The sequence below is a fragment of the Equus asinus genome, chromosome 8 (genome assembly GCF_041296235.1).
Source record: "Equus asinus isolate D_3611 breed Donkey chromosome 8, EquAss-T2T_v2, whole genome shotgun sequence".
Classification (NCBI taxonomy): Eukaryota; Metazoa; Chordata; class Mammalia; order Perissodactyla; family Equidae; genus Equus; species Equus asinus.
The window spans coordinates 45,586,149-45,609,984 of NC_091797.1; the positions used below are offsets into that span (position 1 = coordinate 45,586,149).

The 23,836-nt window shown below is 38.4% G+C and overlaps 1 protein-coding gene and 1 pseudogene across 10 annotated transcripts in view; both read right to left on the reverse strand.

Moving 5' to 3' along the window:
- Window positions 1-23,836, reverse strand: part of CARMIL1 (capping protein regulator and myosin 1 linker 1) — a 309,026-nt gene that overhangs the window by 88,668 nt on the left and 196,522 nt on the right. For all 10 annotated transcript variants that reach the window (XM_014851594.3, XM_014851592.3, XM_070515533.1 and 7 more), the window contains 7 exons: window positions 16,855-16,936; window positions 15,999-16,098; window positions 15,842-15,896; window positions 11,169-11,341; window positions 9,504-9,572; window positions 6,639-6,732; window positions 9-107 (listed from right to left, as the gene is read on the reverse strand). In XM_014851594.3, coding sequence (XP_014707080.2) covers window positions 9-107; window positions 6,639-6,732; window positions 9,504-9,572; window positions 11,169-11,341; window positions 15,842-15,896; window positions 15,999-16,098; window positions 16,855-16,936 — 672 coding nt within the window. The remainder of the gene's footprint in view (window positions 1-8; window positions 108-6,638; window positions 6,733-9,503; window positions 9,573-11,168; window positions 11,342-15,841; window positions 15,897-15,998; window positions 16,099-16,854; window positions 16,937-23,836) is intronic.
- On the reverse strand, window positions 21,536-21,653 carry LOC123288475 (U2 spliceosomal RNA; annotated as a pseudogene).

The following is a 23,836-nucleotide window of genomic DNA, read 5'->3' on the forward strand; positions in this document are numbered from 1 at the left end:
CCTCTTACCTGCTGGGTGGTGCTGGTGACAATGCCCTGCTGGAGGCGGTAGGCCTGCTCCTGAAGGTATTTTCTGGTCTCATGATTCCGGAGCAGATAGTTTTCTATCTGGAAATTAAGCACATGTATCTCTCAAGAACACATCTTGACTCAGCAGACAGTAAAGTTATAAGTGAAACAGCCAGTTGCTGAACCTAAAACCAAAGCACTAATTCACACAGCCTGCCAGTAACTTGACCCCACAAACCTGGGAAATGAGGAAAGTGGCTATCATCGTGAGGCATTCTTGGTGGTCTCAGTTAGAAATTTAACTTGCAGGTTAATAGGAGTGATTTTTATGTGACTTGGTAGTTGACAAAGATAAGCAAGTTATCTAATCGCCTGCAGGGTTAGGAAACCCCATTTAGTGACTTTTCATCACTTTCATGCACACAATTGCAATCTTTCTCTCTTGTGAATTTTTAACCACTAAACAGTTCAGAAGTTAAATAAATATCCCCCAGGTGTATGGATGGTACTCTATCCATACTGAACCTCTTAGCCTTATTCCAGTGGTACAATCCACCAGCATCTAGAAAATTCTTTATTTTTAAGGGGGGAAAAAAGACAAAATAGGTACAAAATTTAAAGGATACAGGCTGCTAAACTCAAAGGCATATACTAGTTTCATTAATCCCACCAGGTTTCTGTATTTTCTCAAAAACAGAACTGATTTTAGCAAAATTACTGAAAATAAGAAAACGGACTTTCACAGAAAATTAGAGATGTTGAACTTGGTTGACAATGTGTATTTTTATACAGAGAATCTCCTATGAAAAATTCAAATGTACAAATGGTAAGAGATTGAAATAAAGTATTTAAGAAGAACAACATGCGAGAGATATACATTGAACAAAAATGTAGGGTTAACTATTGGAAATGATGGATATCTATGAAGATGTTTTTGAAAAAATGATTTGAGATGGGTAATTGTGCCATCTATTTTTTTTTTCCAATTGTTGTTTTTGTTTGTTTTTAATAACACCACTTAACCATTTGGCTTTTAATTTGCCACTACAGTTCCCGGGTTAAGAACTTCTAATAACTGTGAGGCTCTCACGATTATTACATTTTCATTTTAATTTTCCATATGCTAAAATGACTACTACTTAATACTAATTAGGAACAATTAAAACATAGACTATAATTACTATCACCCCTGGAAACCGTAAAGCAGAACAAAGTGTTCCTTTCTACTAAACACAAATGAAGAAATTATAAAAATGAAAAGGTCCCTGAAACGAAACATCATTAAAGTGACACATTAATTCCACGAAATTACATTACATTAATTTTCTCTTGCTGCTCCCCAAGAAGTCATCTCTTCCCAAGGTGACATTAGCATCAATGTAAAGTGTTTTCACTAAAAAAAAGATTCTTGCCTAAAATATGACAGACACAGGCTGCCACCCAGCATTGGGTGCTTTTGTTTTGTTACTTGTTTTACACTTGGCCTCGTTAAGCCCTGGCTGTGGGCCAGTTCCAAGAGCAGTCTGTTTATTTGGGAGGCTCAGCTCACACACAGGTGGTCACCCAATGCTGGCCCACGTGTTTCCAGACCTTCCCTGGGTGCACCAATAGTACTTCACAACCTAAGCCTGGAGGGAATATTTAGAAAAAAAAAATAATATTCAAAGCTCATTTCTAAAAGCCAGGACAAGGGGAAGGAAGAATAATAATGTTTAAGAGTTATGTACACATCACAACCGAAAGTATTCACATCTTGCAATAAAGGGTAAACTTTCCTTCCATGCACCATTCCAGACCAAGGACGGAAAACCCATCTCCTAGGGGCTGAGGATGGAGGGCCTGACTCACATCAAATGGCAAGGGAAGGGCCAAAAGTGTCATTATCACATCTGCCAGTACCCCTGGGCAGCAGCGACCCGGGAAACAATCTAGAGCCAGTTAGACATCTTCGGTCTCACTGCTGAAAACAGCAGCACAAGAGGCAAAAAACTTGTACTTTAATAAAAGAATCTTGTATTAAAAAAACATTATAAAGATTGAGTTCAGAATCACAATATTGTCCTGTAGTAGAGTAAAATTATAAAGACATATTTCTTCCAGAGGATAAAGTCCTGTTAAAATGAAAACTAGACTATGTAAGAGCATAGTAAGTATTACAGGAAAAAGCCACTATGAGCTGTAAAGTCATCAATTCTTCATTTAAAAAAAACACAAATTTTAGGGGCCGGCCCGGTGGCACAGCGGTTAAGTTCACACATTCTGCTTTGGTGGCCCGGAGTTTGCCGGTTCGGATCCCTGGTGCGGACATGGCACAGCTTGGCAAGCCATGCTGTGGCAGGCGTCTCACATATAAAGTAGAGGAAGATGGGCATGAATGTTAGATCAGGGCCAGTCTTCCTCAGCAAAAAGAGAAGGATTGGCAGCAGATGTTAGCTGAGGGCTAATCTCCCTCAAAAAAAAAAAGAATCCACAAATTTTATAATTAACACATTTGCATACTCAGCATTTGTTCCATTTCTTCTTTTATCTTCCTCTCTTTTTCTGCCTTCTCTAGTTTTAAGCATACATGATTGCATTTTTCTCTATCTTAGCACATTAACTATAATTCTTTTAAAAATTTTTTAGTGGTTGCCCTAGTGTGTGCAGTACACATTTACAACTAATGCAAATCCACTTTCAAATGAAACTATCCCATTTCATGAGTATTACAGGTACCTTAGAGTACTACCAATTTCTCCCTTTCATCCTGTGTCATGTTGCTGTCTTAGAAAGTCTTTATTTCTCTTTTTCTTCTGAAGGAAAATTTCACTAGATACAGAATTGTAGGATGCTGGTTTTTTCTTTCCACACTTTAAATCCTTCACTCTGTCCTTACTTGCAATGATTTCTTACCAAAAGTCTGATGTAATTCCAATCCTTATTTCTCAGGATGTAAGGTGTTTTTTCATTCTGGCTTCTTTCCAGATTTTCTCCTTATCTTTGGTTATCTGCAGTTTGAATGATATGTCTACGTGTAGTTTTTTTGGTATCTATCCTGCTTGGTATTCTCTGAGATTCCCAGATCTGTGGTTTGGCAGGGCTGTCATTAATTTTGGAAAATTCTCAGCCATTATTCCTTCAGGTATTTCTTCCATTCCTTCCTCTTTCTCCTTCTGGTATTCTCATCATATTGGATGTTCAATCTTTTGTAATTGTCCCACAGTTCTGGGATATTCTGTTTGGGGTTTTTTTTCTCCCCATTGTTTTTTTGGAATGTTTTTGCATTCTACTTTGGGAAGTTTCTACTGACCTATCTTCAAGCTCAATGATTCTCTCCTCAGCTGTGTCCAGTCCCCTGATGAGCTGATAAAACTCACTGTTTGTTTCTGTCACAGTGTTTTGGATCTCCAGCATTTTTTTCTGAGTTTTTCTTAGAGTTTCTACCTCTCTGCTTACATTCCCTGTTTTTGAATTTTTTTTGTTTTTACTTTTTCCATTAGAGCCCCAAATATATTAATCATAGTGATTTTAAATTCCCCATCTGGTAACTCCAAAATCTGTGTCATAGCTGAGTGTGATCCTGATGTTTGCTTTGTCTCTTCACACTGTGTTTTTTCTTGTCTTTTACCATGCCCTGTAATTTTTTCACTGAAAGCCAGATATGATGTATCTGTCAATAGGAACCAAGGGAATCAGGCTTTTAGGGTGAGGTTTCATGTGAATCTGGCTAGAAGCTGGGTTGCGTTGAATGTTTGCTATGGCTATATGTGCCAGAGTGTTTAATTTCTTCTAGTGTCCTTCTTTTTGTCTCCTCAGTTGTGTTGGGGTTTCCCTAGAAACTCCTTCTTAAACAGAGTTTCTTACAGCCTTGCTCAGTTGTAATCCACCGTTATTATACTTAATATGGTGATAAAGTGTTACAGAGGGGAAGCTTTCTATAATCTTATGATTAAATTTAGAGTTTCTTTTTTTAGGTGGCCTGAGTTTCTGGGCTATGACCTTAAGAAGTGTTTCTTGAGGCTTTTTTTTCCCTTCCTTCTTTGAAACAGGAAGCCTAGAGGGGGCTGGAGTTGTCTAATTGTCTTCCGTAAGGCTCTGGCAGACCAGTTTCCCTTGAGGCTGAGCCTTTGTTATGGAGAACAGAATGCAATGAGTGTATTTCAAAATGGTTACTTTTCCCCTTCCCCCTGCCAGAAACAGGAAGGGATTTTTCTCCAGTCTTTACTGGGATAACTTGGTGGGGCTCTCGGAGGTAAAATGCATGAAAGAGCCAGGGCCTCCCTAAGACTAGGGACTCCCTAGGAGTTTTAGCTCTTAAAGTAGTCCACATTAGGCCTCCAGCAATTCATCAATTCTTGTTCAAGCATTCTTCTGAGTTACTGGCTCCAGTAACTTCTGCTCCTGGTGAGCTGATTTCACTTTCGATTCACTGTGATTCTCTGTATTCCCATCTCTCCAGTTTCCAGGGTGACAGTTTGCTTTGTAACCTCAATTCTCTGGCAGATCTAAGAAAAGTCACTGAGTTGCTGTTTGTTCAGCTTTTTTTCTTGTTGTGAAGATAGGAATGATGACTTCCAAACTCTTCACATGTCAAATCTGAAACCAGAAACCCAATTTCTCTAGAATATATCTTTTGTTATAAGATGACTAATATCCTTTAGGGAAGTATAAAGATATCTAACATTTGTATGTTGCTTTATGGTTGACAAACTGCTTTCCACATATACTACCTCGTTTGATCCTCATGGTCACCTTAGGCAAATTACTTACTCACCCTGTCCTTCAGTTTTCTTATCTGTAAAATGGGGATATAATAGAACCTATCTTATGAGTTTATTTTAAAGATTACAGGTGTTAATTTAGGCAAAGCATTTAAAATAGTGTCAGGCACCCAGTAAGAACTATATGTTAAGTGTCAGCTAGACATAGTAATTGAATAGCTTTATTTTTTATATAGATGGAGAAACTAAAGTTCAGAAAAATTAAATAGCTTATTGAAGTTAGAAAGCAGAAAAGAATTTGATTTAGTCAGATCTTCTGAATCCAAATCTCAGACGATCTCTTTTGCCACACCACAGCTTTCCCTCCTCGCTGCCCCCAATCTTACTCCCTTTTATTCAACAAATGTCTAAGGGGCATCCAAGCACACACGCCAGGCACTGTGCTAGCTGCTGAGAATAAAAAAGATGAAAAATACACAGGCTTTGACTTCAAGCAGCTCACAAGTCACTGGGAGAAAAAAATATGGAGGCAGGTAACTTAAAACAATGTCACAAAGCCAGTGACAGAGAGAAGCACAGGCAATGCTGAGAAGACCCCCTACCTAGGGGAATCAAGGGGCTTTGAGGACTCTTCCTGTCTGAGCAGACATTTGATTTCAATTTAAATAGACACTCATGGTAGTGGGGAAAGCATGAGTATCATCTAGATTAGAGCAGGGATTCTCAAGCTTTACAATCACCAGGAGGGCTTGTAAAGATTCTTGAGTCCCACCTGAGCTTCCAAGGCCCAAGAATTTGCATTTCTATCAAGTTCGCTGAGTTAGAGCAAAACAAAAAGTAAGTGTTGGTAAGAGATGAAGTTGGAGGTGGATAGGAGGCAGACCCTGAGCAGAATTTCATGCCAAGGTAAGGAGACCAGGCTTTATCTCTACAGCTAGCAGAGAGGGATGGATTGAAGGTTTTAGTCTGTTCAAATTTATCTTGAAATAAGATGGCTATTTTTGACTGCAACATGGAAAACAAACAAGAGAGTAGAATAATCCTGGTGAGAGAGAATGAGGCTTGAACAAGACATCTGTAACAGGAATAGAGCAGAGGAGAGCTAATGAAGAGATTTCTTCTATAGAATCAATCAACTTGGTGAGTGATTAGCTAAGGAAGACATACGAAAGGAAAGACAAGCTTGCAAGACTGGATGGAGAGTAGTATCACCAGATGAGAGAACAAAGAGGAAAAATTTCAAAGATTCCCTAAATAAGCCCATAGTAAAGGCGGAGTATGCTTCTTCGGATGGGAAATATTTGAGCACATCTAAAAATGGAGAGAAAAGTAACCATAATCCCAGAAAGAGAAGGATGAAGATATGGCAGAGCAAGGGGATGACTCACAGGGCAAGTTTCCAGCACAGGGCAGAGATGGTGGGGTCAAAAGCACCACGGACTACGAAGGGGAAGGTACCCATCATCCTCTGGGTTTGCCAGAAAGAAGGTGGAAATGAGTGTGGATTTAGACACATTGACAGACAGAGATGGTGAAGAGAGAGCTCAATAATACCCTCAATTTCTTGATCAGGAACGGAGGGATGGTTCTATCTACTGAGAATGAAGAGGATGAAGGTAATGCTAACTGATATCCACTTCCACACATTCTCCAAAGGACAGACAGGAAGTTATCTATGCATGCTTAAGCTCCGACATGATGATGTTGTAAGAATGTTATTTTATTCCACTTAAATTTCATGGTAAGTTTTAGTCTTTCTTATTTTATTCCTCCTCCAGTCACGCATTATGCCAGTCGTGTTATAAGAATACAAAGTCAATGCGAAAAAAGCTTTAGAAAAAAACAAAGTACTGCTCATATGTTCAGAATTATTAACATAATTCAATTCAAATGTGAATTTATTATAATTAGGCTATTGATTCCTCAATACCTTCTGCAGAGCTTCTTCTGTTTTTTCAGGGTTTGTTTTCAGGGCTTGAGAAGCATCATACATAGGAATCGGCATAAATCTCAATGTGTAGTTCCTAGAAAAAGGAGAAAACAATGTTTATTTAAAAATAACTTCCTGTTGTTACCTTAATACAGCACTCTTTTTTAAAAGCCAAAAAGATAGTTGCCAAATATTTTAGGAAATTCTAAACTACTAGACCATCTTAGGCCCCTAGGTAGCAGATCAGCTTTCTTTTGTTTCCGTGTGTGCCGCACCACTGGCCACCTGCTACTGTCTTACAAAAGTGACACAACTTTAAGAAACGTGGTTTTGCTGTTTTGCTTTCAGTTTTTAATCATATCAAGAATCATATCAAGAATTTTCAAAATGAGACTGGAAAGACAGACCAAGAGAAAAGCTAGAAAAAAAGTTCCGCATTGACCATTTAGGTTTGAACCACCAGTAGATCTGAACATACCTAATCACCACAGCGACTACATGTGATAGCCAGATCCAGACTGTTCAAGGAAAAATCAAAAATCAAAACAAAACACTTGCTTGCAAGGCAAGGACATGAGCATCCACAGAAACAGTCTGTTCAGGCTCTGGCCTCCCTTAAATAAACAAGTCCAAAACCAGGGACTGTCTTTAGAAAGGCTGCTGGGAGCGAGCTTCCTGCCTAGCTCCACACCCTGAGCTCTGCAGGTCCTTGCAGTTTGCAGTCAAGACCAATCCAAGTCCACCAGGCTCTAAACACCAATGGAGCAGCTATGGAGTACTGCCTCTGTATATTACCTCACCACTGCTGACTGGCTGATTAGACGCAGAGTGCAAGGATGAGTCACTTTTGTGGGAGGAAAATACACAGAACTCTGCATCTGTGTGCCGGCCTTTGCTCCTGACCCTGCTACAAACTGCCAGGTGCCCGGTCAGCCGTGAACACCTGCTCCCCCACTGCAAACTCGAGCACTGGAGCTCCCTCTCCCACCCCAAAACGCATCTGTCATGTCTACAACATGATGCTCAGGAGGAATGACATTTTGGGTCCTGTGGTAACGACTGGGGCATTCTCTCAGTGCACTGGTATCACAGCTGGCTTGCTTTAGGTCTCTAACGACAAGCAGCATTCACAGTGTGATGCTCATGGATATTTAGATGACTTCTACTGGAAGAGTACATTAACAACTAATTGCGAAAATAATGAAAAAATAATAAAGAAAACAAACAATTATCTTAATCATAACAGTAATCTTTTTAATCTAGATGGGCATTATCTAATGGAAAAATTGTTCTTCATCCAGACCAACTTATATGGTGGCTTAATGTAAAATAACCAGCAAAGAAAGGGCTGTTATTTCTGTAACTTCAATTTTCACCTTAGCTTTGCTTTAGCAAAACTGTTGTTTTTGGTTTAAGAGGAGCCAGCCAACTGAAACTAAGAGACAGTACATCTTTTTTGCAGCCTTGAAGATTTTCCTTTCCCTCATCCAATTTTGATCATGCTACAGACCAGCCTCGTTTATTTAAAACAAATGTGGTTTTGAACCATTGACATCTGGGAGGAGAGCGTATGTAACGGACTGTAATCCAGGGAGCCCCACCATCAGTCTGGAAATGTTGGTGTGAACGCTTCTGGCTTCTCACAAAGACCAGTCTGGGCTGTCTACAACATCATCATGGTAGCAACTGTGCTCTTAGCACCCAAATGCAGCTATTGGTAAATAAACGGTCCCATTTGGAGGTTTTGTGGTGAGGAGGAGTAATTATAGGTGGTTCTGCAGTCACAAAAGGCTCCAGGGACAGGTGGCTGTGGTGACTGGATGGTGCGAGGCGCCATCCATATTTAGTGACGGCCTGTGGTGGCAGCAACTTTGACCTCCTAGCTAAAGCAGAACCCTGGGATTTAGAATTGGGAGGCAGAGATATTTCCTTGACTTTCTCACTTTATAAACAAAGAATTAAACAGAAAGGTGAGATGCTTTGCTGAAGATCACAGACTTGCTGGTGACAGAGCTGGGACCTGAATGGAGGGCTCCTAATTCCAGCTCTAGGGTCTTATTCATGTCACCGTGTTGGGCATGAGAGCTCCACCTAGGAGGACTCATGCACGGTGAGAAATCTGGGAAAACACGAAATCATGAGCACACTCTCCCCTTCCCCAGGGGACTGACTTATACACTTCTTGCCCATTTCACACCCACATTTTGTCACGTCTCATTTTTGATGCTATATATCTGCTTTGATCATTCCTGCCTTTGGAATAGAATATAAGGATTGAAAAGCTCAGAAAGAACCAGATTTTTAGCATTTTTTTCAGCCAAGTTTGTATTATTATTTTCTCATTTAATTTACTGCAAGAGTCAACTCAACAATAAATAATAATTGCAGACTTTGGTTAGCAAGGTAATAAAGAAAGCTCTTTACAGTAATGAGACAAGTTGGCCCTAGGCTTGCCATTCATCAATTTCATTTTTATTTTCTGGACCTCAGCTTTCTTCTCACCACTGCATTCAAAGTTGTTGTAAAGGTCAAAAAAGCAAGATCCTGTGGAAAGAGATTGTGAAACCGCAAGAAGAAGGAAGCAAGGCAACCATCATGTGGTCCCTCCCCATGATCTCATTTAATCCTCACAACAAGGCAGTGTCTTTGGCAGAACAAGCATTTCTGCCCTCATTTTACAGATCAAGAACTCAGGCCAGCAGAAAGTAAATGTCTTCCCAGGTCCTGTGGCTGGTTAGCAGTAGACTAACTCAGACCCAGGTCTTCTGACTCTCAATCTATTGCTACTTTTATTACCCCACTGATAACACAGACACCATTGGTTCTTCTCTATTTTCCCATAAAGAAGTCCTAAATAAAACTTACTTTTCCATAGCAACGGCTATATCTTGAAAGCCTTGGGCAGTAATGCTGTTCTTGTCCCATATTACAGTCCTGTTTGAAAACCAAATTATAGAAATGATCAGACACTTAGCAATGAAAGAAACGATTCTCCCATTGAAGATAAATCTCTTACAGGTGACAATGTCTAGGTATTTTCATACAATGGCATTATGTGAGCAAGGAATAATGTTCATCTTTGTTTCAAACAAAGCAAGGATGAGCATTTCCCCCAATGTTACATTCTTAATACATTTACTGCTAAGTGGTATGAAAAAACCATACTTAAAAGCAACAACGAGCACATTAATGTACCATTAAGTTACCTAATGTTTCACTAGCCAGAAAATTCTAAAACCTGATTTCTCTGATAGTCTCCCAATAGTATTCTAAGTATTCATGTCTGAGGCTGAAGCTACTTACAAAAGATGCTCAACAGCCCCATGTCCAACATAAAGAATTTCAGGCACTGAGACTTTTTCCATTCTAAACAACTAGAGGGAATCTTGTCATAATTTCTTAGGTTTTCATCATTGCCCTGAGACAGTGTGACCAAAAATCCCAGGAACTTTGCTCACTCTGCAGGCTAAACCTCAATTACCAAAGATAGGAAGTTGTTTACTTTTTCAACACAAAACCTATTTTGGAAGAAAAGTATTATTTTACCTTCAGAATGTGAATACTTCAGAGGTATTTTAGGATTGGTCACATTGCCTGACACTTGAAATGGCTTTTATTTGTCTGAATGATCCCGGTCTTACGACCTCTAATTGCTTTCCCCTGCTCATCTCAATGACCTTTTTCCCAGCCACACTGACCTTCAAAGAAATTGCTGCAGTTTTTGGCTTTTGGCTTCATTTTAGACAAAAGGTTCAGACTCTGTCTTATGTTGGAGAGCAAGGGAAACATCAAGAAAGAGCCCTTGAAGAGTAATGTGAATTAACAGTCCGGCAGACTGCTGGACTAGGTGGCAATCTGGCTCTCTCTGAATGATGGATGATAATAACATGGTTGCCACCTAGCTAGGGCTTAAGAAAGTGGTTGCCACATAGCTAGTCCTCAAGAAAAGTGCTTCCCACACAGCTAGTCCTTAAGAAAAGCCATGCTTCGGAAGCACTATGGATGAAAACCACTAAACAGCACAGTTAGTACCCAGTGTGAACTTGCCTTTGACAGTGGATCCCTTGGGTTTTAAGTCTTTATATTGGCAGGAGTAGGAGGGAAAGATAAGAGGCCAGGCTCACAGCCAAGGACAGGAAGTCCCTCGTGTTATTCCTTCAGTCTTCCCAGCTCTGCTCGTTTGGCACTGCCTACGGAACCCTCCTCTGCTGCTCACTGCCTTTCCCCACACATCGGTCAGCTGCGACACGGATGTGAAGCAGGAAACTGCAACAGCTTTCAGTCAGGTTTCACCTCACTGGAAATCTTTAAGACAACAGTTTGAAGAAATCACTTTGTCTAAATTTGGGAACACTCTCCCCAGTATTCTGACAAAAGACAACTGTCACCTCTGCTTCTCAGCTGGCCGCATGGGAAGCTCAGGCCCATGCAGGCAGAGCCAGCTCTCCAATGCTTGCTGGTCAGAATATTTTCCAGGCCTTCCTGAGAACAAGCGTCCACTCCTAAGGGCTGAGGGCCTGACATGCGTACCTGAGCTTGGTGTTGATCTGCAGTGCTTTGGCCAGCATCTTTGCTCCCATGTCCCCCATTCCATTCCCACTGATGTCCACTTTGGTCAAGGAGGTGTTGCTTCCCAGGGCATTGATGATGATGGTGACCTCAGTCTTGAGTTTCGAGTCAGCCAGGGACAAGGACTGCAGAGGCTATAGAGGGCACAAGAGAAAGCACTCACACTGTCTCATCAAAGCAGCCCCCACTCTCAATGACCCATTCCATGGAGAATCATAAAGGGGAGGTACCCACTGCACAAAGTGTCTGATTTTGAAAGCTCTGTCCAAAAGAACCTGATAAATGGGACAGAAAATGAACATAAACACTCTGGCATAAAATGAACATTTAGATTCAAACATGCAGAGGTTCTGTTTTAATGCCGACTACCAGCCACCTCTCTTCTAAGGGAAGGTGTAGGAAGATATCTAGAGTGGCAGATACCAGCTCCATTGAAGTGGAGGATAGGAGGAAATAAATTAAAATACTATACAAAAATTTCTGAGCTTCCGTACTGCTATACTATCCCTTTTTACCCATTTTACTGCTATAGAAGGTGAAATAACATCTTAAAATATTAGTAGAGGGTCCAGTCCTGTGGCCTAATGGTTAAGTTCGGCGCACTTAACTTTGGTGGCCTGGGTTTGGTTCCCAGGTGCAGACCTACACCACTCATCAGCAGCCATGCTGTGGTGGCACAGATGTTAGCTCAGGATGAATCTTCCTCAAGCAAAAAGAGGAAGATTGGCAAGAGATCATAGCGCAAGATGAATCTTCCTCAGCAAAAAAAAAAAAAAAGAAAAAAGAAAAACCAACACTAGTAGAGGCCAAATGCAAAATAAAAATCAGCCAAGATTAATAATAGCTGACATTTATTGAACACTTACTCTGTTTAACCACTGTTTAAGCTTTCTACATGTATTTATTCACATAATCCTCCCAGTAACCCAATACTTGGGTATAATTATATTAAGCATGGTTATTCCTATTTCCCAAGTAAGAAACAGAAAGGTTAAGTGACTCAACCATGGTGACACAGAGAGTAGCTGAACTGGAACCACACAGTTTAGTTACAAATTTTGTGCTCTTAACTCTAACACAACATCGCCCCTATTAGTTTATCCCCGATCTTTTTGATCACCACCCTTAGCTTTATCTTTTAAGTACCAATCAGAAGAGATACCTACAATTAAAAAAAAAAAAAAGAAAAAGTAAAATGTGCGTGACGTTTTTAGAACCCTAAGCTGTATGGTGAATCCACACCAACCCACTTGCAGTCCATTTAGGCCAGAGACTGTAAGCCACTCAGCCTGGAAGCCAGTTTGGTTTGGCCTGCCTAGCATCTGATAAAAAAAAAAAAAAAAATGAATAGTACTCCCTACTTACACCCAGCTCACTTTATTTGTTTATGTTGCCCTCCTAGCCCTGTGGACATTTGAATTTGCTATCCTTGATTTCAGCCATAACTGAATTAACAAAGGGGTGAGAATTCCAGGACATGAAGCAATGTGGCTCTAAAAGTCAGATTTCAGACTTCCTTGGGGGTTTTGGACATCTCCTGAGTTGCTTGAGGTGGTCCATATTGGTCCAGCCACACTAAACATTTCCACATGCTTATTCCATAGCAGTGCTGACATCACAGGGTGGTGGATGCTGGATGTATCTTCCAGGGTCATCTATGACCAGGTTCTACAGTGGCCTATGGGATTGGGGTCTCAAGATGTACCTGGGTGGTCTGTATGACCCCCACACAAAGCCTGGGGTGTATGTGTGTTCACTCAACCATTGAACATTGACTTCCAAAGGACACCTGTTCGAGGCGCATCTGCCCAATGGCTGCAGGAGGCAGGATGAGGGTGTTGATGGTTTCCAGACTCAGATACCCACAAAGTGGCATTATGTATGTGGTCATAGTTTTACCAAGTGACTATACTTGTGTCCTTATAGCCCAAATTTGACCATGTTTTCTAAACTAAATACATCTATGGCAAAATCAAAAGGTAATACATTAATTAGAATCAAATCTTTAAAAGTTAAATGGCACGGTAATTAAAAGGCAATTAAAACCTCAGCCAAAAAGCCTGGATATGCTTACATTCAGTCAGGCTGAATGAGGTTGTTTCAATTTTCTTAAGATCCTACACTCAAGTAAATGGAAAAGACTTAACTAAAAATGCTGCAGGCTCAGAAAACTTAATGTTTTAAATAAAAATAAATGCAACGTTGCTTTAATAAAAAGCTGTAATCACATCTCTCATCATTTCCACAATTTCTATTCAACTACTACAAAAATGATATACTACAGCTTCTTCCGAACACTGGAAAACTGCCAAGTCTCCAAGCTAGTGAGCACCAACTCCAATACTATATTCAAACTCTAATACACCCCAGTTAACACTTAAAAATAATAGGCAGAGTTATTAATGCGAAGAGAACAGCCTGAATTGCATGCATATTTATAAGGTCATCCCTTCTTGATTTATTGCACTTCCATGTAACATTACTATTTCTTTTCATAGCTGAAGGTGCTGAATCTGAGAATCTGTCTCCTTGTTACAGGCACTCCCAGGAAAATCACACTCTGTTCTATTGGTTACAAAACAGGTTTGTACGTAATATTTCAAAACAAGATTCCCTGTTGTCTTGGCCCCTCAGTGTTACCATCCCACAGCTCTGGGTGCAGCAGCCTGACAACAACTGTCTAGAGTTGCAGGTGACATCTAGGTTTTCCAGCTGAACGTAATGTGCAATACTGGGCAAATACAGTATTCCACGGACTGTCAAAGAACAAGCTTTACAAACACAAGGTCAGGATGGAAAAAGCAAAGAGAGAACTTTACATACGTAAAAACCTTTAAAAAGTAGAACAAAAAATGAGCCCAACTGTGCCAGGTATCGGTGGAATTTTTATAGTCACAAGACATAACTCCCAATCATTTAAAATTGTTTTTGCGCATCACTATTGCAGAAGTAGGAAGAAAACAGAAGGTAATTGCTTTTTGAAAAAGCCGCCTACTTTTCAATGACACGAACATAAAAAGCTTTTCACTGTACATAATCAGCAGCACACTACTTAAACTTATAAACAGAATTCACATTTATATAGCAAATTTTACCATCTGCCGACATGTTTTTAGGTGTGTTTTAAATATCAAGATTATCTTTTAAGTGAGAGACTTTCAAAATTACAGAAACAGAGTTGGAAGACCCTCATGTAATAAGCAAAATATGAAATTAAGAAATATGTTTTTCATAAATTTTCCTAAAATATATGTTAAGAAACAATATTTGGCGGTGAACATTAAATACGATTCTGCAATATCAACTTTCCTGATCTTTTAAAACTGGGCCAATACTGGGAAATCAGAAGCTCAGATAAAGCAGGGCAGTATAAAGTCAAATTAAATCTGTAAAACAAACAGTATAAATTCTGAAAGGTGTAAATTACATTCTAATTATGCCCCTAATTTTAATAACCCAGTATAATAGGAACAAAATATGGGGTTTATCGGCAAATGAGGACAAAGACAAGCATTTTAATTCATTAAATAATAATGAGTTTCATTTCTAGCCCACAGGTTGGAAATTATATCCACACAATGAGGAGGCACAACAGAATTTTCTCTTGCCCTCCAGATCAGATCCCCACAAACAGGTGTGAGACGAGCAAGGAAAAGTTTTGGTCTCCATCTCTCCTGGCCCCTTAGCTTTCTCAGCAAAATTAGCTTACAGTTATAATAGAATTTGCTCTTACCCCGTATGAATTCAAAAGGGAAAATAATACTTTTTTAAAATGTGACATATCTCACATGATTAATGTAGGAAATCACTCTCATGACCTACAGAAGTAGCTGTCACAGAACATGAATAATGTGAATCTTCATAGTAGGAATACCAATTGATTTGGATTTTAGGAAACATAAAAGCTGAGTTTGGTGGCCAAATAGGACTAAGCTGGGAAAGGGACAAAAATCTTAAAGAGCATCAGTAAAATATAAGGTGTGAAACACCAGGTTTAAACTAAAGGAATTAACAGTAGAGTGCTTCTGGCTTTGTCCATAAAATATCTTTCTTTTTTCTAATGCATTTTAAAGGGCAGCAAAATAGGATATTATTTAGAATTAAATTTCTTTACCCTGAACCAATTCTTAGTCACAAGCAGTAAAACGGATAAAAATAAAATGATTACTAGAGCTCAAGAAGCAATGTAAGATGGGAGACAACTCTCCTAGTCTCTTATAATTCTGCGTAATTATTAGACAAAATTCAAATGAGCAATATGATGTTTCTCAGCATGATATAAGGTCATAAAGTCAACTAGATTGTAAAAATTCATGTCTGCAGATTAATGTATTAGGTGAAGTTAGGAAAGAGTATGATTTATTAAAAGATGAGCTTAGAAGTCAATTTATACTATTTTCAGCTATTACAATCTTCCTTTAGTTAGTAAATGAGTTGAATGAAAAGTACGTAAATTTTCAATACATTCTATAACTGTACTAAAGCATATTTCTCCCATTTTTTAAAATAACAATAAGAGAAAATGTATACATAGATAAAATTATCTGAAGTGTATCAGCATTAACCCAGTAGAAATAATTAGTAAGAGTGGCAACAAACAAAAGATTTTAGGCAAAAGCTTTTCGAATACTCACTGATTCTTCATCTTGAATCATCTGTACTAAGTTGTCCAACACAGGTGTCAGATTTCTAAAGAGATTTTAAAGATGCGGACAGTGGAATGAAATCAAAAGCTTTCAGGAGGCTGGTTATTTTCATCATTGTCATAGAAAAAAAATTCAAAACTCTTACTTGGATTTCATATTATTAAAATTTTTGCCTAATGCCAGGTGTTGTATTGATCTGTTTTTACTGAGCCACACTATTAAGGTAGATAGGTCAGATTCTAAACCTGGAAAGAATCAGAGTAAGTGGAGAATTAAAACACATGCTTCTAAATGAATTCTCAGCTGGAACACAATAAAGCAAAAGTGACACGCCGTTGGGTGACTTTCCTGAGGGCCCTGGGTTCTAATCTTTTATTTTCAAAGGAACTTTTTGCTCTCTTTTCATGTCCTATTATTTCACAGGGATAAACTCATTCTCTACAAGACTTATCGAAATCTCTTATACAATCAGTGGCTAAATAAAGTCAGCAGGGATGGAGCACGGATAATGGCAGAAAATTCCACTTCTCCCCATCACTTTGTGAGGGAAGATTCCAACGCACTGTTCGCTGGTAAGTAACTGCAGTTGTCTATGCAAATTTAACAGGTTCACACTCACATGCTATTATAATCAGCAGAAACGAAGCTAACGAAACAAGCTTCTGAATAAATAAACGAGGGTTCAATTTTATTATCACCAAGAACGCAAAATGTTGGACTCAGATCTTTAACTTTATCAATGTACTGATGATATATATTTTTTAACTGACTCATTTTACTGCATAGACCTTGCGTTTTTGGTCACGGAATCAACTTAGTAAGACTTTTTGGCACAGATTTATTCCATAAATAAATTCTATTGTTAAATTAAAAGGTTCTATTGGTCGAGAAGTAAAGTAACATTTTTATCAAGGTGTTGTCTAGATTGGGCTAGAAGATTATTTTCCCTTTACTAAATGCTTCAAATAATATTTCTATTTCTTTTCTGATTTCTGACTTACCATTGTCGGAGATGTCTAAGCTGGTGATGTTGTGGATTTCGGCAATGCAGCCTTCTAACACTTGTGCACCTCCCGATCTCAGCTACGGAAACACAAACCAAATATAAGGTAAAGGCTTCACCTACTGGAGGATAAAGAGCCAGTCACTAGTCACTGCTATTTCTCATACCACATAAATCTAAAAATCATTAGAAAAAGAAACAAAAAGAAGATGGAGCCCACGCAGGACCACCACTGGCAAGGCACTGTCTGTCAACCCATAAGAATTTTCTTCATTTCTGACTTTTGGGAATCCAAAGAGTCCCTTTTATACATGAGAACATGTGACTGTTTTATCTGATTATTACAGATTTCAAGGTATAACTCAACCAAGTAGCAGTAAAACCACCAAAGGAGACAACACACACTAACTTTGAATGTCAAACACTTCAGGAAGGACCCATCCCTAATTGTCCTACAGAAATAGTGTGAGGTCCAACTGTTATAAAGTAGGTAGTAAACAGTTAAAGGTGAGTGCAAAAAATGATTTGTACAAACTCACTGAGCCACAGAATAAAAAGACGTTATATTAATCTAAATTACTATCATTATGGTTGGCTTATAGCAAAACCAAAAGCAAATTGTTAATTTCATCTCAATACCTAATTTATGCCAAAAAGAAAGGCAACCTATAAAACCCAGTATTTTTCATCTTTTGACATGAAACCAAAAGCATATTTTATAGAGATCAGAATATCTTTCTGTTTTCTATTCAGCAACTATTTGAGTCCCTACAATGTGTAAAGCATTGTGCAGAAAGCAAAGTTTCCCAAGCTATAGCCCCTTTGCTCAGTAAACTTACTAACAAGAGAGAAGAAACTACCATTTATTTGGAACTTACTATGTACCAAGGAACATGGTCATTTCTCAATTCCCTTAAGAAAATTAAAATTTATATAAACTTCCATACCAAATTTAAAATATAAAGTGCTACTTTCTACTTGTCAAGTTTTGATGTAAGAATTTAAAGAATTCTTGTTTCACTATTTTAGATGCGATATTTCTATGGTACCCTGGCCCAAAACCTACCAATTTCTCTGGCTACTCATATGTTAAGCAGAGTTTTGAGCAGATCTTTGAGATCACTCTTTATTCAGGAGTATTTCGGCTGATGTGTTTAAATTCAGCCTAACCTTTTTTTTTCTTTGAGGAAGATTAGCCCTGAGCTAACATCTGCTGCCAATCTTCCTCTTTTTTTTTGGCTGAGGAAGACTGGCCCAGAGCTAACATCCGTGCCCATCTTCCTCTACTTTATATGTGGGATGCCTACCCCAGCATGGCTTGACAAGCGGTGCCATGTCCACACCAGGGATCTGAACTGGCGAACCCCGGGCCGCCAAAGCAGAACATGCAAACTTAACCGCTGCACCACCGGGCTGGCCCCCAGCCCTTCCAACTTTTTAAGGTAACAGCAAATTACTCTAAGGTGTCTGATGTGACCTCTGAAGGTGAGTGTCACTCAGGCAGACCTCCCAAAGAGACTGGTCTACATACTTCAGGGAAATCAAGACCACCCAACTCCACAGCTGAAAGGCTTCTGACCCAGTGTGTGGAATTATCGCCAAGAGTGTGCAGGCCACTTTCACTACTCCTTTTTTTCTTTTCCAGAGCTTTCCAGCTTATCCAAATGCTCCATCAAGCCCATCTTATCACGCCACCTCTAGACCATCCCTACTACCCTGCTACTCAAAGTGTGGTCCGCGGACTGGTGGCAGTCTGCAAAGTTTGTGGCCTGACATAAAATAAGTACAGAAATTGACTATAAATATTTTAGAAACCTTAGTAATAATAATACTAGGTCTGTTGTATCTCATAAGAAAAACTGAGGGCTTGTATTTTTTGTCTGTTTAAATCTTTGTAGGAATTCATTTTTATCATATTTTAGCAAAAGTTTATGGGTTATGACAAATCAGAAATTTGAAAAAAAAAAAAAAAACCAGGTTCTTCACCACAAATACTTTTGAGATGGACTGCTCCAGATCACAGCTTGTTAACAGCTGAAGAAGTGAATGTGTATGTATGCTACATCAAAGTTAAAGCAAGAAATGATTTAGGCAAACACTTCAAAGAAACAATTTGATTTTCAGAGCATGCAAAACCATTATGTTTTTCAGAATACAAACGTAAGTGCACAAGTCTTGACAATTTCATTATTTGCTGTTAGTGATTTCTCTGTTCAGAAGTAAAATTTCTACAAGAGAATTTCTACTTTCTATTATAAAGTACAGTAAAAATATTCCATCTATGGAAAATACAGGCAACATTTAAGTGCTCAATTCTGTTTATTATATAAATACTCTCGACTGATAATATTTGTAGCATACACCCATAAAACTAACATTTTCCAATTGTTAAAAAAAAATCAAATGTATCAATTTATGCTAATTTATTGATTCATAAGGTACTTACACAATGGCCAAGCTAAGGAAAGCCCAAGGAGAAAAGACAAAAAATGTTATCAGCAGTAAGCAGACTAACGGAGAAGATAAAGTCTCTATCAATACACAATGCAAAAAAGCAGAGTCAGAAAAAAACACTTCCAACTAAAATTTGTTCCCAAAACAAAAATCAAAAATTTAAATAAGAAAATAACTGATCTTCAGTTACCAAAAAATTTGATTGAATTCACCAGTTATTAGATGCCTAAAATTCCCAAAAAGCTAAAGCTTTCCTAAAACTGTAAAAGCTTTTCCATTACTGTAATGAAAAGCCTTTTAAATGAATTTGCATAATTAGAGGCTGTGTCTGCATGTGTGCGTGTAAAACTGGTTTTTAAATTACCCTCACTTAGATCTCACACACTAATGTAATTTAAAAGAAAGCAAGATCAAAGAGGAGTAAATGCAACTGAATCACTGAATACTTTTTGAATGTTAAAAATAAAATCACATTTCTTTTAAGAGGAAGTGTCCTCTCAAGGAAAGTGGAACATTTCAGATGTTACTCACAGTTCTAAGAGAATAGTTATATTTAACACGCAAATATCCGTAACGGGGACAAGAGAAGCAAAGACACTAAAATCTAGAGAGGACTTCTAATAATCCATTTTCCTTCCTCAAGATCACTTGCCACTTAAAAAGATGTGGCAAACATTACAAATTTAAATATAAAATAACTCCCCAAACTATCACTTTTCTTCAATTGGAATTCCAATTTTAATTTAAAAAAAACATAGTTTTTCATTCTGAGAAATTTTCTCACACAAAACTGTGAATATTGTAGGTTTCTCCAAGGATGAAAAATGGTTTGACAAGATCCAACCAAAAATGTCCTCTTGCTAGCAGGGTTTGAGGCCAAAAGGCAATTTAGAACCTAACCAAAATATATATAAATACAGTGATTTCCAAGGTGCAAATGGTTGCATGTATTATATTGTTTCATATATGCTTCCTATGGTGAAACATTTTCCAACCTGCATTCCATACCCAGTCTAATAGGAAAGTGGTACACGAAGGGTACAGCAATGATGCCCAACACACAGCAGATCCACCTTCTCATCTCAAAGGAGGTTGAACGACTATCAAATTGAACGGAATTGCCTCAGAAGTTTCTATTCACTTGCTGTAATGTCCTAACTCGTTATAAATTTTAATATCAGGTGCTCTTTTCCTACGCATCATCAGAGCACCTTGCAGTGAATCGTGGAATTATGTGCAGCAACATTTCCCCTTAAAAGAACTAACTCCCACATCCAGACCTGCAACCAATCCTCGGCTATAATTAGCCTTTGCATCTTCACTAAACTATCAGAGATTTTTCTCTCTCACTTGGAAGAAGATTAAGCTTGAAGACTTTCGTTCCAGCACTTCTCTAGTCTTCTCTTGAAGTAAGACTATGAAGTAATAAGATTTTTAAAAACAGGCCAGAATGTATAGATTCACTGCCTCCTTTCAAGTAGACAAGCACATGGGGTGAAGACATACGAATGCCATTACCACCACCACCATATAAAACAGTTTTCAAACTCTTCTTCTGGAACCAACCTTGAGGGCAATGGAACATACACATTCCTTTGAAGATCTGCACAGATGCTAAGTTCTTACCCTTTGAGAGTGAATTAGGGTCAACCACAGGCATTTCAGACGCAAGTCTGGCCAGAGCCGGTAATACCATTTTGTGTCAAAAATTAGGTGTGACTGTAAATTGATGAGACTAATTCTTCTTGAAAGATTTCAAATAGCTTTGAAGGTAATTCCAAAAAATGTTTTAGTAAAGACAGAATATTTTAAAGCTTCTCAATAAAACGTTTTAGAAAGGCAATACCAATCTCTGCTGTAATTTCTAACATTCAAAATAAGTCTCCTCTGAAGTAATCTCTGCCTCCCCAGATAATGGTTCCCATGTGCCAGGCTCAGCACTGCGCCAAATACTATCCCCACAAACTATTATAATCCCCGTTCCACAGGTGAGAAACAAAGGCTGAAAGAAAGTAAGTCACTTGACAAGCCAAGTGGCTGAGCCAGGTTTCAAACGGGGCCTTTTTGATTCCCAAGTGCCCGCCCTTTGCCATGTCACCCTTTTCCTCCCGTGACTACTCTGAGTCATGTTCTTACGGAAAAAAATTATTCCTTTAGGTACTAAAAGACCAAGGGAAAGAAAAAGAAATGCTAACAGAATTCATGTGAAACGGCTTTAGGAACACAGATGTTCTTTCTCTAAGTATAGACGTTATCTGTAAATGTAAGGTTAATTTCAGTACTTATTAAACTGATAAGAACAGATACTAACACTTCATCTTAGCCAAAAGGCCAAAAAGAGACCATTTCAGTACTTACTAGCTTAGCCCTCATAGATCCAAAAGAACACAGCCCCAAATTCTGGATTTAAGTTTCAAATAACAATGATGTTTGTGTTACAGGAAAGCAACTCCATAATTTATATACCTGCAAGGTACTTTTTTTTAGTAGCATGAAGTGTAAATCTCCTCTCTCATTCAAATTGATGAATACGAAATGCCTCTTTCAGGGGAATACAGAAATACCACAAAATACTACAAGGACAACTCACCAGGAAAGGTGAGAATGAACAGCAAAGGAACTGGCATATGGTAGAAACAAAAATAATTTGCTTAAGCAAAGTTATTCTAAGCTTCCAATTTAGACTTCCAATTCCAACTTCAAGGTCACTTTCTTCTCTTTTCGTCAATAAACTCAACCACCACCTTAGATGATGATCACTTACCTACCATGACACCCATACAAACCTCATTTTAAAATTAATCAGGGGACAGTAGTTGTTTTCTAATAAAATTAATTATCTATTATAAGTATAAAAAGACTTCAAGGTATTTCACATTTGTTCTTTGCTTCTATGGCTCAGGTACCCTGTAATAGAGGCATCTGTAGGAGGTGTTGAACTCATACAGTGCCCACGTCAGAAACTGCTCAACATTAGGACTCTGACATTTGACTCCTTTCAGGTCTGTCAGTCCCTCATCTTAAGTAAGCCATCCCCGTGGAAATGATTTCCCAAGATGATTATTGGTGTCAGGGAAAAGTTTCAATTCCCACCACCACAGGTTGGGAATTAATCTGATCATCAGAGAAGGTTAAGTGCTAAATTCTTCCATGATTTTGATTGGCATGCTAAGAGTAGAGGACATTATGTCTATAGCAGCTACACAGAGAATGAACAGAAAAAAATATACATACGCATAATTTTAAACTTCCAAGCTAGTGAAAGCTTTTTTCTAACAGCATTACACAAACTTTGAAGTAGTGAATGATTAAAGAGCAGCAGTAAAACTCAAAGTGCCAAGCATTCTATATGGATGATATTGTAACCCCAAATACCTTTCAGGAGAAAGGTTTACTATATCATAGAGATGAGCAAAGTGGAACCTAGTTAAATTCGGACATCTAGTCTTAAGAAAAAAAAAGGGTGGAAAAAAAGATGACAAGACACATTAGGAAAAATAATTCTGTGTTTCATCAATTTCATGAGCAGCAATATAACACATGACTTTATAAATGTGGTCACCAGTACTGTGATCCAAGCTATAAGACGGTAGGAGAACATGGCACTAAGATAGTTTTAAGGGTTCCCCATCTCAACAGTATCATCTTATCACATAGTCCATAAACAAATGGCCAAACTGAAGTTAGAATTATCATCATACTAATGGTCAATCCTGCCGTTAGGGAACAATCATTTGATCTGGATTCCTATCTTATTAAGAAAAAATTTAAAGGAAAAAGTCCACTAGCTGTTCAGTAGAACCATACGAAATTGCCAACAGTCTGCCATTTCTGACCTACAAAAATGTCAATTTCATGCAGGTCACCTAATATAACTGTCTTTGAAAGTTATTCCCAATAGGATCCCAAAGGAGTTGAGAGAACAAGCTCTATAGCAATATAAGACAATGTTCTTTGGGCACATGACCCCTATCAATTTATTTGAGAAGAAAATGTCTAATCATACTTAATATCTGGATTGGTTATTTTTTTTAAATTTTTTTTCTGAGGAAGATTCACCCTGAGCTAAACATCTATTGCCAATTTTCCTTTTTTTTTGCTTGAGGAAGATTAGCCCTGAGCTACCACCTGTTCCACTCTTCCTCTACTTTGTATGTGGGATGCTGCCACAGCATGGCTGATGAGTGGTGTAGGTCCGCCCCCGGGGATCCAAAAACCGTGAACCCCGGCTGCCACAGCAGAGCACACTGAACTTAAGCACTATGCCACAAGGACAGCCCCAATCGTACTTAATATCTAATAATTACTCATATTATCAACAACAATCAGGAGAACATACTTTCATTGTGGCTCTGCCATTAGTGAGTTGGGTTATTTCAGCTTCTTTAGACCTCAGTTTCCTCATCTATATGAATGGGATCACTTATTTCCATTCCAGTTTTGATGACAGAACTAAATGAAAGATGTTATATTAGCAGCAGTCATCATATTTAATCAGGATAGTAAAACCACTTATAGGCCACTGC